Source organism: Rana temporaria, chromosome 5 (assembly GCF_905171775.1).
Source record: "Rana temporaria chromosome 5, aRanTem1.1, whole genome shotgun sequence".
Taxonomy (NCBI): Eukaryota; Metazoa; Chordata; class Amphibia; order Anura; family Ranidae; genus Rana; species Rana temporaria.
The window spans coordinates 274564773-274578487 of record NC_053493.1 but is presented as its reverse complement, the minus strand read 5'-3'; the positions used below and the strand labels follow the sequence as shown (position 1 = coordinate 274578487).

Genomic DNA, 13715 nt, shown 5'->3' with positions numbered 1-13715 from the left:
CAGCCGAGGACCGTGTCCATTTTTTTAAAAAGTCAGCAGCTGCAGTATTTGTAGCTGTTGGCTTTTAAAAAAAAAAAAAAATCGGCGGAACCTTCGCTTTAAAGTGTGACAGCACTGAAAGCTGAAATTTGGCCTGGGCAGGAATGGGGTAGTATTGAAGCTGTTAAAGTTCTGCCTAAGCACATATTGGGCCATAGGCACTTCCAGGAACAAAACCAGTACTACAATAAAAACATAGAAAAATAAGAGTCTTTATACATCCAGTGTAAACAATCAAACCCTTTATTGTGTAAATTACATTAGAGCGCTGTAAAAAATAACCTGTTAAAGAGTGAGAAACAGTAGATTGGTAGAGGTAGTAGGAAAATTTATGTAACAGTCCACAGATAGTTAACAGGAGTGTATCAGGCTAAAGTATTTTATTTTGAAAAGCTGATCAAAACAGGTTAACTAAATAAATAACAAAACAAAAATCATTTAAATACTATAGTCTAGAGGATTTCTACAATAACAAATCAACACAATACTGATGATAAAATAAAATAGCACAAAAGCTACACCACTAAATAGGGTGATATTACAAAAAAAAAAAAAATGTTAGGATCCGTGGAGATTTTTTTTTTTTAATGCTTGTTCAATTAAGTGAATCTTATTTCTGCACTGTACACAGCATATAATTATCTACAATGGTTTCCCCCTACTGTTGTTCTCCATAAAGAAACATTGACATCATAAACTTTGTTGTAGCATCAGTGACATCCATGCTTCCTGCCAACCGTCAGATGTTCTTCAAAACCTGTGCCAAACTGAATCAAGACTCTATTTAATTGTAAGATCACTCCAAACTGGAGTGTTTAATACCATAGGTGTCATGTTTTGAAGGTTCTAATAGCAGACTGTATATTATAGTATTTAAATCACTGCTTTTTTTTTTTCAAAGTGATGACATTTCACACAAAAATAAAATTAAGTGTTGTGTCCAGTCATATTAAATGGAGGAAACCGTTATCAACCAGATTAATTATTAGCAAAGAAATGGAATGAATCCAAAATAAAATATTTAAAATACAATAAAACACTTCAGATGTAAGCATTTCTGAATCCACCTCCTACCCAGGCAATAATCTCGACACCAAATTTAGCAAATAAAATGGTGCCCAGCTTATCACCACACACAAATAAAACAGTTAGTTTCGGGTATAGCTATACAAGAACTTGAAAATGTATTTAAATTTAGAATAAAATAATAAAACTACATTAAAATATCTGTTGAAAAAATGCCTATTTTTTTTTTTATTCTTTTGAAACAAAATCTTTATCATAAGCCCACATACTACAAAAAACAAGCTATTCTTTATAGTACAAAGTAAACTGTCGCTCTTACCAGTATTAAAAGGTTAGATTTTTTTTTTATCTGTACATGTAAAATTATTGCTTTTTTGAAAAATATATTTAGCATGCTAGGATTTTATTTTATACCCATTTCCTGCCTTTATAAAAGGTTACAATTAAAAAAACTCACACACACTAGTAAAGCTTTTGCATTTTTTTTTTCACAGAACATATTCTTTTCAAGGCAGCAGTAACTTTTTGTTGATAATGCATATAAACTCATATGTGCAAAAATTTGGAACTCTTAGATGTGTTGTTGTAACACATGGTGTCACAGCAACAATGGGCAAAATAATATCTATGAACACATATGTAATCCCTCTCAGTGAACAGCACTGTAGTGCTGTCTGCTAGACTGAAGGGGTAAACCGAGCTCGCTGCTTTATTTTTGTTTACCATCACCTCACCATAAAAATGCTGCAGAAGAGGTATATAAAGCTTTTTTTTTTTTTTTAATATATATATATATATATGTGTGTTTATTCCCCCCACAACCTGAATGCCACCAAATAACAGAGACAACTTAATAAGCAACATCATCAAACATGCCATAACAGGGGAAAAAATAAATCTTAAGACCTCTCTCAAGGTACCGGCTTGGAGAAGGGTGCTTTTTGCAGTGGGGAGATGCATACATGCTATCCCATGCGCAACTATTTTTAAATTTTTGTTTTAATATCCCTACCTAGTACAGTACTAAATTCTGCAGCTGCTGTGTGGCATTTATAAAGGGAAACATTGCATAATCATTTGTGAGCAGGTGTAAGAAAGTAGCCCTATTATTAAAAAACAACAAAAAAAAGGTCCTGAGAGTAAAATCAAGAAGCATTTTTCCTACTGTATTAGTGTTTATGTAGCATCACGTTAAGTGTTATATCGTTCACTTCTGTCAACAGCAGAACGTGGCGGCACATTGTGATTTGCCGTCAGAATTAAGACCACCAAACTTGTGGGCTGGCCTTCAGATTCAATAAATGCATATTATTATGCAGCATCACTGAACAGTCCGGCTTTAAGCAAATCAGTGGTAAATAAATCCAACACGTTACTTATTGTGCCTTGTCTCAGCTACTCCTCTGACACTCAAAAGTAGTCCTCTGGAGCAGATTACAGATCAGTGCTTAAACTGTCCCAGCTGTGTTATGTTGTACCCTTCCATCCAGTGTGTGATGAAATTCTGCTTCACGACTGAGTCATGTGCCTTCTCAGCATCTGCTATTTTTTTAAGTCTGAATAGCTTTTTAAATGATATGGATGTATATTCACCTACATCTTTATTATAAAGCACTAGTACAGGAGTATCGCTGCACTAAGAGGGAAGGTGTCACATTTTATCTTCACTTTGATGCAACAGCTCCAGTGACTTGATGATTAGAAGGCAAGTTTTCCAGCTGGTCCTCCATGTAACTGATGGGATTGTCACTTTGGGGTTGGTTGAGCTGCTTGTCGGGGTATTCGCTGTTATCAAAAGGTACCCGATGCACACACTGCACATGAGTCTTTAAATTCCCTTTTTGAGAGGCACTGTATGGGCAATATCTGCACTGGAATGGTCTCTCCCCTAAGAAAGAAAACACAAGAAAAATCACTTTTTTCAAGGTATTACTGGTTTTCTGACTACAATATAGTCATTAATAGATTAAACTAAAGTTACCCATAGACATTGTCATGTTTATATGCCTACTCAGGCCATAGGCCAGGGATCAACGTGGGGCTCTGAGTGTTACTTTTGCAGACATCTTATTTTCTGAACACAAATAGGGGGTTATTTACAAAAGGCAAAACCATTTTGCACGACAAGTGCACTTGGAAGTGCAGTCACTGTAGATGTGAGGGAGACATGGAAGGAAAATAAAAAAACAGCATTTCAGCTTGCACATGATTGGATGATAAAATCAGCAGAGCTTCCCCTCGTTTCAGATCTTCCCCTCAGATCTACAGCGACTGCACTTCCAAGTGCATTTGCAGTGCACTTGTAGTGCAACATGGATTTGTCTTTCGTAAATAACCCCCATATTGGCTATAGCTATGGTCCCATGTGCAGTTCTTAAGAGGAGCCATAGAATGTGTGTCCTGTATGACTGGAACATTGAGAAAAACTGGTAAATCTTATGTGTAAAGAATTGTGCAATATATCAAAGCTGCAGAGCATGCAAATAATAATTTTCTTCTTGTGGAAAAATAAGGGACATATTTGTAACGCAATAAGTCGGACATTCACAAACATTCATTGTAAGTGAATCTAGCAGGTGCATACATTTTAAATGAGAGTGACTGATTCACCACCAAGGAATGCTTGGTGAATGCCAGATTCAATGCTTTATAAATATGCCCAAGTTCACTTTCAAAAAAGAAACAAATGTGATAATGCAACAATAAATTCATTAAGCAGAGGGTTCCTTCAGGGAAAAAAAAAAAAAAGTTAAGTGCCCCACCTCTATTGTGCCTCCCTATTGGTTCATAGGTGGTCCACAAAATTTGAAAGGACCAGGGAGACAAGGTAATTTGTGGGCAGGGTCAACCTAATCACAGTCAACCGTACCAGTGATGACTCACATAAACCTCTCTAACTGGTCTGTTGACAATGTAGTGTTGATATCAAAGGCTGCTGTATTTACAGGATATTAGGAGGGCAGCCAACTCCAAATAAAATTGCATATTGGCTCTGCATACAGAGAATAATAGCAAGTCAGCTACAGTTCCTACTAGGTAACCCTCTTTGTTGACTGCTTCTGGTATCTACATATGCAGTAGCCACAAATGTCAATGTTCCACCTGCCACCGAAAAGCTAGGCAAACTATGATTGTATGGTAGTGCACTGCTTTAAGAGCTTTGCTAGACATATTATAAAAAACTAAAGTGCAGAGTGAGTACTTGAAAGTACACTCGCTTCTTCAACTTTAGAAATGTCAATCTCTGGACATCATTTTTGATTGTGCTGATCATATTATTAAAGATGGCTACCACTTTCAGAGACTACGATTAAAAACCCTAGATGCCACGTTTAGGAGTGTCAAGGGTTTTTTAATGCTCAAAAGCACCTTTCTACCCAAATGTGCATGGGCACATAGGCCAATAGAGTTGCTTCTACAAGCTGAAAGAAAAAAATGCCAAACACCTGTACAAGAAACATTTTTATTCCCGTGTGCATGAGGCCTAATTCGCACTCTGCAACAGAATGGCATACAGATGGTTAGGAGGAAAAAAAAATAAAAATAACTTCCACTAAAATCATTAGTAGTAAAAAATATTCTAAATGTCTTTGGGTAACTTATGTCTAGCTTAATCTAGTCAATGTCTATTAAACTCCTGTTGCATTAACCCGCTATTTAAGTAAAAAAAAAAAAAAGCATATCAAGTTCCTTAAAATGATCTGGCAAATGTCAAAACATGACCGGAGGCAACAATGAAGAAAAGGAAAGGGGGCAGTGAAGGAAAACAGGTAAAAAAAAAAAAAAGAGTGAAAAAGCAGACATGAAACAAAAGTAAAATGTTCTTTGTATGTCCACACAGCGAAGAGAATCACAATAATGCTCTCATACACATCTGTCAAAACCTAAACAGAATTTGCAGCAAATTTCCATAAAGAATCACAAAGAAGAAGTTCTTAAGTAAAGGGAGGGGGAAAAAAAGCTAAACATTAAAATGTGAACTAATGTGAGCCTGAAGCATTCACAGGATTGATGACATTTTGCACGTCACAGAACAATGCCATGCTCCTAAAACAACATGGCAATCTTAAGGTTTCATTAATACATTAACCTTATAAGTGGAATTAGTGAGGAAATCAATTTTAAATCAGGACAAACCAACCAAGCAAATTCTGTAAAATGCAAACTAAATAAAATGTTGCAATTAATACATAACAATGGTAAACAGATATGAAACAAACATTCTGTAACGGTCATATATGTATACAATTACCATTTATAATCACCTAAAAGGATAAAAGTCAGTCCCTGTGACACCAATACAGTCGTGCAAGATAGTAAATGCACCTTTGATTTTTATAAATGTGATCTACTTTGAAATGTTTTTATTACTTTTTGCATGTGAGTTTTGCAAGGTATGCTGCTGGGTATGTGTGCATTGCCCCATTTTTTACATTAATGAAATAGATTACCACCAGCAAAACTGATTAACAACATTTAGGCTCCATGCACACTAGCATTTTTCATAAGCTCAAAAAAGCTAGAAATAAACGCGGGATGAAAAATGCTAATAGCATTTTTGTGCCAGCTTCTAGTAGCACTTAAGTAGATTTTACAAGCATGAAGAAAAAAAAAAAGCTTAAAAAAAAAAAAGAAAAAAAAAGAAGAAAAAGGCAGTTAGGAGTATTGGCCCGGATTCACGTACGAGTTACGCCGGCGTATCTCCAGATAACTGGAGTCCGAGCCGTCGTATCTATGCGCCTGATTCTTAGAATCAGTTACGCATAGATTTGTATTAGATCCGACCGGCGTAAGTCTCTTACGCCGTCGTATCTTAACTGTATGCTGATTTACGCCTAGAAATTTGTAAATCAGCTAGATACGCAAATTCACGAACGTACGCCCGGCCGATGCAGTACAGATACGCCGTTTACGTTAGGCTTTTCCCGGCGTAAAGTTACCCCTGCTATATGAGGCGTAGATGCGGCGTACCAATTTTAAGTATGGATGTCATTCCCGCGTCAAATTTTACGTCGTTTGCGCAAGTCGTTCGCGAATAGGGCTGGGCGTCATTTACGTTCACGTCGAAAGCATTGGCTTCTTGCGGGTTAATTTGGAGCATGCGCACTGGGCTACTTTCATGGACGGCGCATGCGCCGTTCGTAAAAAGCATCATTTACGTGGGGTCACATAAAATTTACATAACACACGCCCACATCTACCACATTTGAATTAGGCGGACTTACGCCGGCCTATTTACGCTACGCCGCCGCAACTTTCGTTTGAGAATACGGCACTTGCCTGTAAAAGTTGCGGAGGCGTAACGTAAATCGGATACGTTACGCCCGCACAAACATACGCGATTCTACGTGAATCCGGGCCATTGAGTTTTTTCTGGACAAATGCTCCAAAACTCTCTACAAAAACATTTTTTTCTGCTCCTAGACGCTGAAGCTCAAAAAATGCTAATAGCCAAAAGTAGTGTGCACAGGAGAACACTATTTAGATTCTAAAAGCTTTAAAAAGCACTAGTGTGCACGGAGTCTTAGAGTCAGGAGAAATGCATTCATAAAATATGAATAAGAGAATTGTGGAAAAGTGGAAAAATGTTAGTAACTATAATCATTTTCAACACAAAGATCTATTACAGGATTCAGATTTTTCACCACAAAAAAAGTTCACAAACAGTTCATACCAATTAAAGTGTCAATGATGACTGGCCTTTTTGTTTTGTGATTAAAGTGTCTCCAGTTTAGGATTTTTTCAAGAAAAATACACAAATTTGATAATGGCTATTTACCCATCACCACAAAATAGAACCGCAAAAAAAAAAACATAAAACAAACTATTGTACATGATCAACAGGTAAATATATTTAAAAGCTGCCTGTTTTGTCCACGGGTGTTCGGTCATCGCATAGAGCAATTAAAAAATATGGGGTATATTGCAAAAATAAAATTTATGTTTGTAAGGAATTATAGGAATATTAACGCAATCTTAGACGTTACTATTCAATCCCCATGTACAGTAGTAGTTTTAAAGGAAAAATAGGGTTTTCTCAGACGTCATCACCTTCTCATACTGCTCCTAGACTCACATTCTAAAACCCCAATTCGGGAAAAAAAAGTTGGAACGCTGTGTCTACATAAAAACAGAATGCAATGATTTGTAACTCCCATAATTGTTAACAGGTCAGTATTTCATTCACAATAGAAAAGAGAAAACATATCAAACATTTAAGCTGAGAAAATAGACCATTTTAAAGGGGGGGGGGGAATAATTTTGAAATTGATGTAATTTCTCAAAGAAGGTGTAGCATCTCCTATTTTTAATAATGCTCTGTAAAGGCCTGGGAACTGAGGCCAGTTGCTGGAGTTTTGGGAGATGACTGGTGTCCCATTCTTGCCCGATATAGGGTTATAACTGCTCAAAAGACCTAGGGTTTCTTTATTGCTTGAAGATGCGCCAAAAAATTTCAATTGGTAAAATATCTGTACTGAAGGCAGGCCAGTTGAGCACTCGGAATCTTACTATGAGGACATGTTATTTTCATGGATGAAGTATGTGGTTTAGCATTGTCCTGCTGAAATCTGCAAAGGCCTTACCTAAAATAGTTGCCATCTGGATGGAAGCAGAGGTGGCTTTAAAATCTGTATATATCTTTCAGCATTGATGTTTTGCCCTTCCAGATGTGCAAGCTGCCTGTTCCATACACACTAATGAACCCCTATACCATCAGAGATGCAGGCTTTTGAGTTTAGCCATAAATAAAGACTACTTTTAACGTACATCCATACAGGGTGATACTGTGGATATATTGGTATACAATGTGCTACCGTCCTGATATTGTATAGATTTAGCTAAGGACTAATAATGTTGGACTTTGAAGGCACACAATAGATATAAGAAGAAACTAGATACATTTATTTTATGGAAATGTCGTAAAAAACTGTTACAAATATAAAATCAAAGAAATTAAATGAATAACTTGCATTTTTTGATGGCCTGGCAAACTGTGTTGACAGCCAGGAATTGTTTGGAAATAAAGTAGTGATGTTCATGCCCGTTTTTGATTCAGACATCCAATACTGAGTTTTGACTTTGCCTCTTGCGTATTTCTCCAGATTCTCTGAATCTTTTAATATTAGGTATCGTAGATACTGATATATTTAAAGCCTTTGCAATTTTACTTTGAGGAACCCTATTCTGAAATGGCTTGACAATTTTTTAGATGTAGCTTTTCACCGATTGGTGAACCTCTGCTCATCTTTCCATCTGAGACAGTCTTACTCTCTTAGATGCTCTTTTTATACCCAATTGTGTTACTGACCTGTTGCCAATTAACCCAATTGGTTGCAAAGTATCCTGCCAACTCTCCCTTTTAAGTACCACGTACTTTGCCAGCTCTTTGTTGCCCTGTCCCAATTGAGACATATTGCTGCCATCAACTTCAAGATGACCTTATTTTTTTCCCCTTAAATGGTACGTGTAGATTTTACACAGAGTCTCAACTTTTTGGAAATCGGGGTTGTATATGCAGGTCTATATTCAATATAAATGGCAAACATTTCTAAGATCAAAAACGCTGCATGCTGAAGGATCCCCTACTTCTGTTTCAGTTGCTCTTAAATTGACACAATACCTTGATTTACCCTTAACACGCATTTTTGTAAAATAACTATAGTGCACATGGATGTGTTCCGCTTTAAGTTATGTTTGGGAGGGGTCTTATTTCCTACCCAGACTTCTGCTGTGAGTTTTTGTTACAATGGAACAATCTGTTAATATGGTCTTTTAGGATGAGTGTGCACCACTACAAGGGTAAAGGCATTCCTCATCTACGGGCATGGCCTCTTCGGGGTGCAAGACAGGGAGGAGAGCAAAGGAAACTGGAAACTTTGCAGAATAGACATTCTTAAACCAGATATAAAAAAAAAAAAACACACAATGTTGTGCGTTCACATAAAGTGATCCTGTCTGCACTTTTATGTTAAATCATACATGTAATAAATAAGGCTTGATACTTTGAGGGCAGTCAAATTGTTAATATGCCACCTCTTGATTCCCACCAGCAATCTGCAAGTATTTGGCAGGTTGAATATCTGTTTTCCCTGCTTGTGCGGCGTTTCCTACTTCTGGCCAATATGTCCCATAATGATATCCGAGCGATCGGGAATAATTATTGGGCTGGTCAAATAATTGCACCGGCAGAAACAAAGAGGGTGCATAACAACATATAATAATAATGCCTTTTCTATTACAGATGTGATTTACCATACAAAATGTCCCTGTGCTGCTGTGGTCACTGCTGTGGCCATTGTGTTTGTACTTTTCCTGCAGGCAAAGAAAAATGCCAATATCATGGGTTAACTTTACAAATAAAAAAAATCCTATTTTCAACAATACGTGTTCTGACATTGATCCTTTCTGTAAAAGATGCTGTTACTGGCCACTAGAGGGTGCATTTTATTTAATTTAACATGAGGGTTGTCCTGCACTGACTAAAAAAGCCCATCTCCAATGTGCACAATATGATAGGCGACCTTTGTGTGACCACCAAGGTATGCCTAGGAAAGAGAAGTCTAATAAAGACACAGGCTTGTGGAATGCCTGAAAGCCAGCAGAAGTTCTTAAGCACAGTACTGAAGTATTGTTTAAGCCTTCAAATGAGTGTGTCTAGAGCACTTCCTATGGATAAAAAAAGTACTGTGCTTGTAAATGGTAGTATTTTGAAGCATCTCAATATATTTTTGACACAAAATTTGGAGAGCAAGAAGGTTGAAAAAGCACAAGTTTAGTAGACCAATTCAGTTAAATTGTCTACAAAAATACATAGACCCACCAAACTAAAGCCGGCCATACACGGTTCGGATTTCAAAAGAATTTTCTTTCGAAAATCGTATAAAAGAATTTTTGTACAAATTTCGCACCATTAGTGGGCTGCAGCAACAGCCGATTTTCGTGCGGCAATCAAATGTTGGATTTTTTTTGAAAAACAAACGATTTTCTAATCAATGATGGGAGAATTGTGGGAGAAATGTAATAGAAAGAAAATACGCATGTGCAAGAAAATAAAAATTCCCAAAAATTCCCAGAGAGAAAAGAATATTCCCAGCCACAAAAATTATTTTCTGTATCAACATGAAGGCTTGGTCGGCCAAATTTTAAAAATGAATGGTGGCATCATCGGATCACAAAAAAAAACAAAAAAAACAACTGATTTTGAAAAGAAAATTCATTCGAAATTCGACCGTGTATGGCCTGCTTTAGGCTCCATGCACACTGGGCTTTAAAAAAAAAAAAAGCCAGTTCCTTTAGCAGAAACAAAACAGTCATATAGAGTGTTTTTGTACAAAGTTTAGACATGTAAGGAGAGTTTTTCCCTGCCAGTAATTTCCGATAAGAAACGCAAACCAGAAGGTTTTTTTTCCTGGGCCTCTGAACGAGGAGCTTAAAATATGCGTGTAATCATTCTAATGTGCATGGACACATAGGATCAGTTAAGATATTTGCCAGCACACCATGGAACGATGAAAATAGCGTCCAAGCAGATGATTTATTGCATGATCACAACACAAAGAGTGCAACGTTTCGGAGCCACACAGGGCCCCTTCGTCAGGCATGTGATAAATGTGGGGTTACAGTGTGCAAAATTTAAAGAGCCATCAACCAATCAAAAAGCCAGAAAAAGAAAAAAATCCTCCCAACCCCAGACAGGTATGACCTCACAAAGCTCGTCAGAAAATTGCTCAAAATACTTAAATGCATTGGTATACTGTCCCAATAGCATGTCAAAGAAGAGGTTGTATAAAAAGGTTGTATAAATCACTGTGTGGATGTGCCGGCTGCTGGGGGACAGCTGCGTGCAGTGTTGTTAGATCGGCGCCTGTGCCGGGTCAAGCCAGATTGAAGCTGTCATTGTGAGCCGTGCTGCTGTATCGTAGCAGCGGTGTCATGGCAACCAGAGACGTCACAGCGTGGAAACGGTGCGACGTCGGCAGTGCGAGGAAGCTGTGTGTGCCATAGCTATAGCGGGTCCGCACGTGCGCATTGCAGAGCGGTCGGTGGCAACAGGAGAAGCTGCAGTCTTGGGGCCGACGACGCCATGGAAACGAGTGACGTCGGCGGGCCCCGCCCCCAGGGCGCCGATCTAACAACACTGCACGCAGCTGTCCCCCAGCAGCCGGCACGTCCACACAGCGATTGTGGACATGTGTCAGCACTTTAAAGGTACAGTAAGTGGATGTTCAATATGCCTCTTTTATACAACCTCTTCTTTGACAGGTTCTGTGCTATTTGGGACAGTATACCAAGGCATTCAAGTATTTTGAGCAATTTTATGACGGGCTTTGTGAGGTCATACCTGTCTGGGGGTGGGAGGAGTTTGGTTCTCTTGTGTTTTTTTCTTTTTCTAGCTTTTCGATTGGTTGATGACTCTTTAAATTTTGCACACTATAACCCCACATTTATCACATGCCTGACGAAGGGGCCCTGCATGGCACTCTCTTTGTGTTGTGATCATGCAATAATCATCCGATTGGACGCCATTTTCGTCGTTCCATGGTGTGCTGGCAAATATATTAACTGTAACTTGTACCAGTATCCAGCTGGTTGTTGCTACAGCACCCGTATCCAAGAGCTTATCCAGGAAAGTGTGAGATGGGAATATGAAGTATTGACACATAGGATAACACTGAGCCGCTTCTACAATCAGAACACAAAACTCCACTTGGATTCAAGGGAAAGTATAAGATTATACCATATACAAACAACTGTAAAAAGATACATATACTGTATATTGTACCTTAGACTAACCAGCAAGTCAGCAATTACTAACTGATGTGCTACAATACTATGATAGATTTTGCTGGTTTTATGGACGTGGTATGACATTTGTAATAGTTGCCTTCTATGTAATTCATGACATACAAGGCAGAAATAGAAGATGAACATGCAGTATATTGCCAAAAGCATTGCGACACTTGGCTTTACATGCACATGAACTTTGATGGCATCCCAGTCTTCGTCTGTAGGGTTCAATATTGAGTTGGCCCACACTTTGCAGCTATAACAGCTTCAAGTCTTCTGACAAGGCTGTCCACAAGGTTTAGGAGTGTCTATGGGAAGGGTTTTTGTGAGGTCAGGCACCGATGTTGGACAAGAAGGCTTGGCTCGCAGTCTCCGCTCAAATTCATCCCAAAGGTGTTCTATCGGGTTGAAGTCATGACTCCGAGTCAAGTTCCTCCACCCCAAACTCCCTCATTCATGTCTTTAGGGACTTTGCTTTGCGCACTGGTGCGCAGTCGTGTTGGAACAGGAAAAGGCCACCCCCAGACTGTTCCTACAAAGTTGGGAGCAGGAAATTGTCCAAAATGTCTTGGTATGCCTAAGCCTTAGGCGTTCCTTCACTGGAACCAATGGGCCAACCCAAACCCCTGAAAAACAACCCCACACCATAATCCCCCTCCACCAAATGATTTGGCCAGTGCACAAAGCAAGGTCCATAAAGACATGGATGAGCGAGTTTGGGGTGGAGGAACTTGACAGGCCTGCACAGAGTCCTGACCTCAACCTGAAAGAACACCTTTGGGAGGAACATGAGCGGAGACTGCCAGTCAGGCCTTCTCTCCAAAATCAGTGCCTGACCTCACAAATGGCCAAACATTCCCACAGATACACTTCTAAACCTTGTGGACCGCCTTCCTGGAAGAATTGAATTGGTTACAGCTGCAAAGGGTGGGCCAACTGAATATTAAATCCAACGGACTAGGCCTGGGATGCCATTAAAGTTCCTGTGAAGGCAGGAGGTGCCACAATACTTTTGGCAATATAGAGCATCATGCTTCGCTGTTCCATTAAGGCTAGAATTTCTTAAAGCATCTGTTCCATGGCTTTGTTAATCTAATGCCGCATACACACCATCACTTTATGTGATAAAAAAAAACGACATTTTTTGTGATGTAAAAAAATAAGTTTTTGAAATTTAAATTTTCAAAGACGAAGTTGCCTACACACCATCGTTTTTTCACAATGCTCTAGCAAAGCGAGGTTACGTTCACCACTTTTTTCCATTGAAGCTCGCTTCCTAACTAGCTTCTGGGCATGCGCGGGTTTAAAAACGTTGTTTTAAACGTTGTTTTTTGCTACACACGGTCAATTTCTGTGAAACAAAAAACGACGTTTTGAAAAACGACACATAAAATTTAAGCATGCTTCAATTTTTTTTTTGTCGTTTTTCACAAGACATAAAACGACGTTTTCCCCCACACACGGTCATTTAAAGTGACGTTTTTAAAAACGAAGTTTTTTTCATCACATAAAGTGATGGTGTGTACGCGGCATTACTGCTAATAAGAGGCAACAAACATGGTTCTCAGCTTTTCTTGAATATCACTACATTTTTATTGAGCCAAAATTAAAATTGCATCAAGGAATAGCAAATGTTTATGGCGTGTCACAGGTGTGTGAAAAATTAAAATTTCTTTTAGTTGTGATAAACTCCCTAAAATAATTCTTCACATATGCTTCTTCACTGTAAACAGAGTGGGGAAATGTAAATGTTATTTGCTTGTGATTTTTGCATGGCAGGTTTTAAAATGTTTAAATCTTTACAATTGATTTTTTTAACACTAGTCATGTGACTACGGTCATAAGTGACTTCAGGTACATTT

General features: G+C 38.4%; 1 protein-coding gene across 6 annotated transcripts in view; it reads right to left on the bottom strand.

Moving 5' to 3' along the window:
• Positions 1-266: 266 nt before the first annotated feature.
• Positions 267-13715, bottom strand: part of ZNF516 (zinc finger protein 516) — a 130122-nt gene continuing 116673 nt past the window's right edge. For 4 of the 6 annotated variants that reach the window (XM_040353873.1, XM_040353875.1, XM_040353872.1 and 1 more), the window contains one exon: positions 267-2953. In XM_040353873.1, coding sequence (XP_040209807.1) covers positions 2730-2953 — 224 coding nt within the window. In that variant the 3' untranslated portion in view covers positions 267-2729. Of the gene's footprint in view, positions 2954-7116; positions 7186-13715 lie in introns of all 6 variants that reach the window. The other 2 variants (XM_040353877.1, XM_040353876.1) reach the window with 2 other exon arrangements.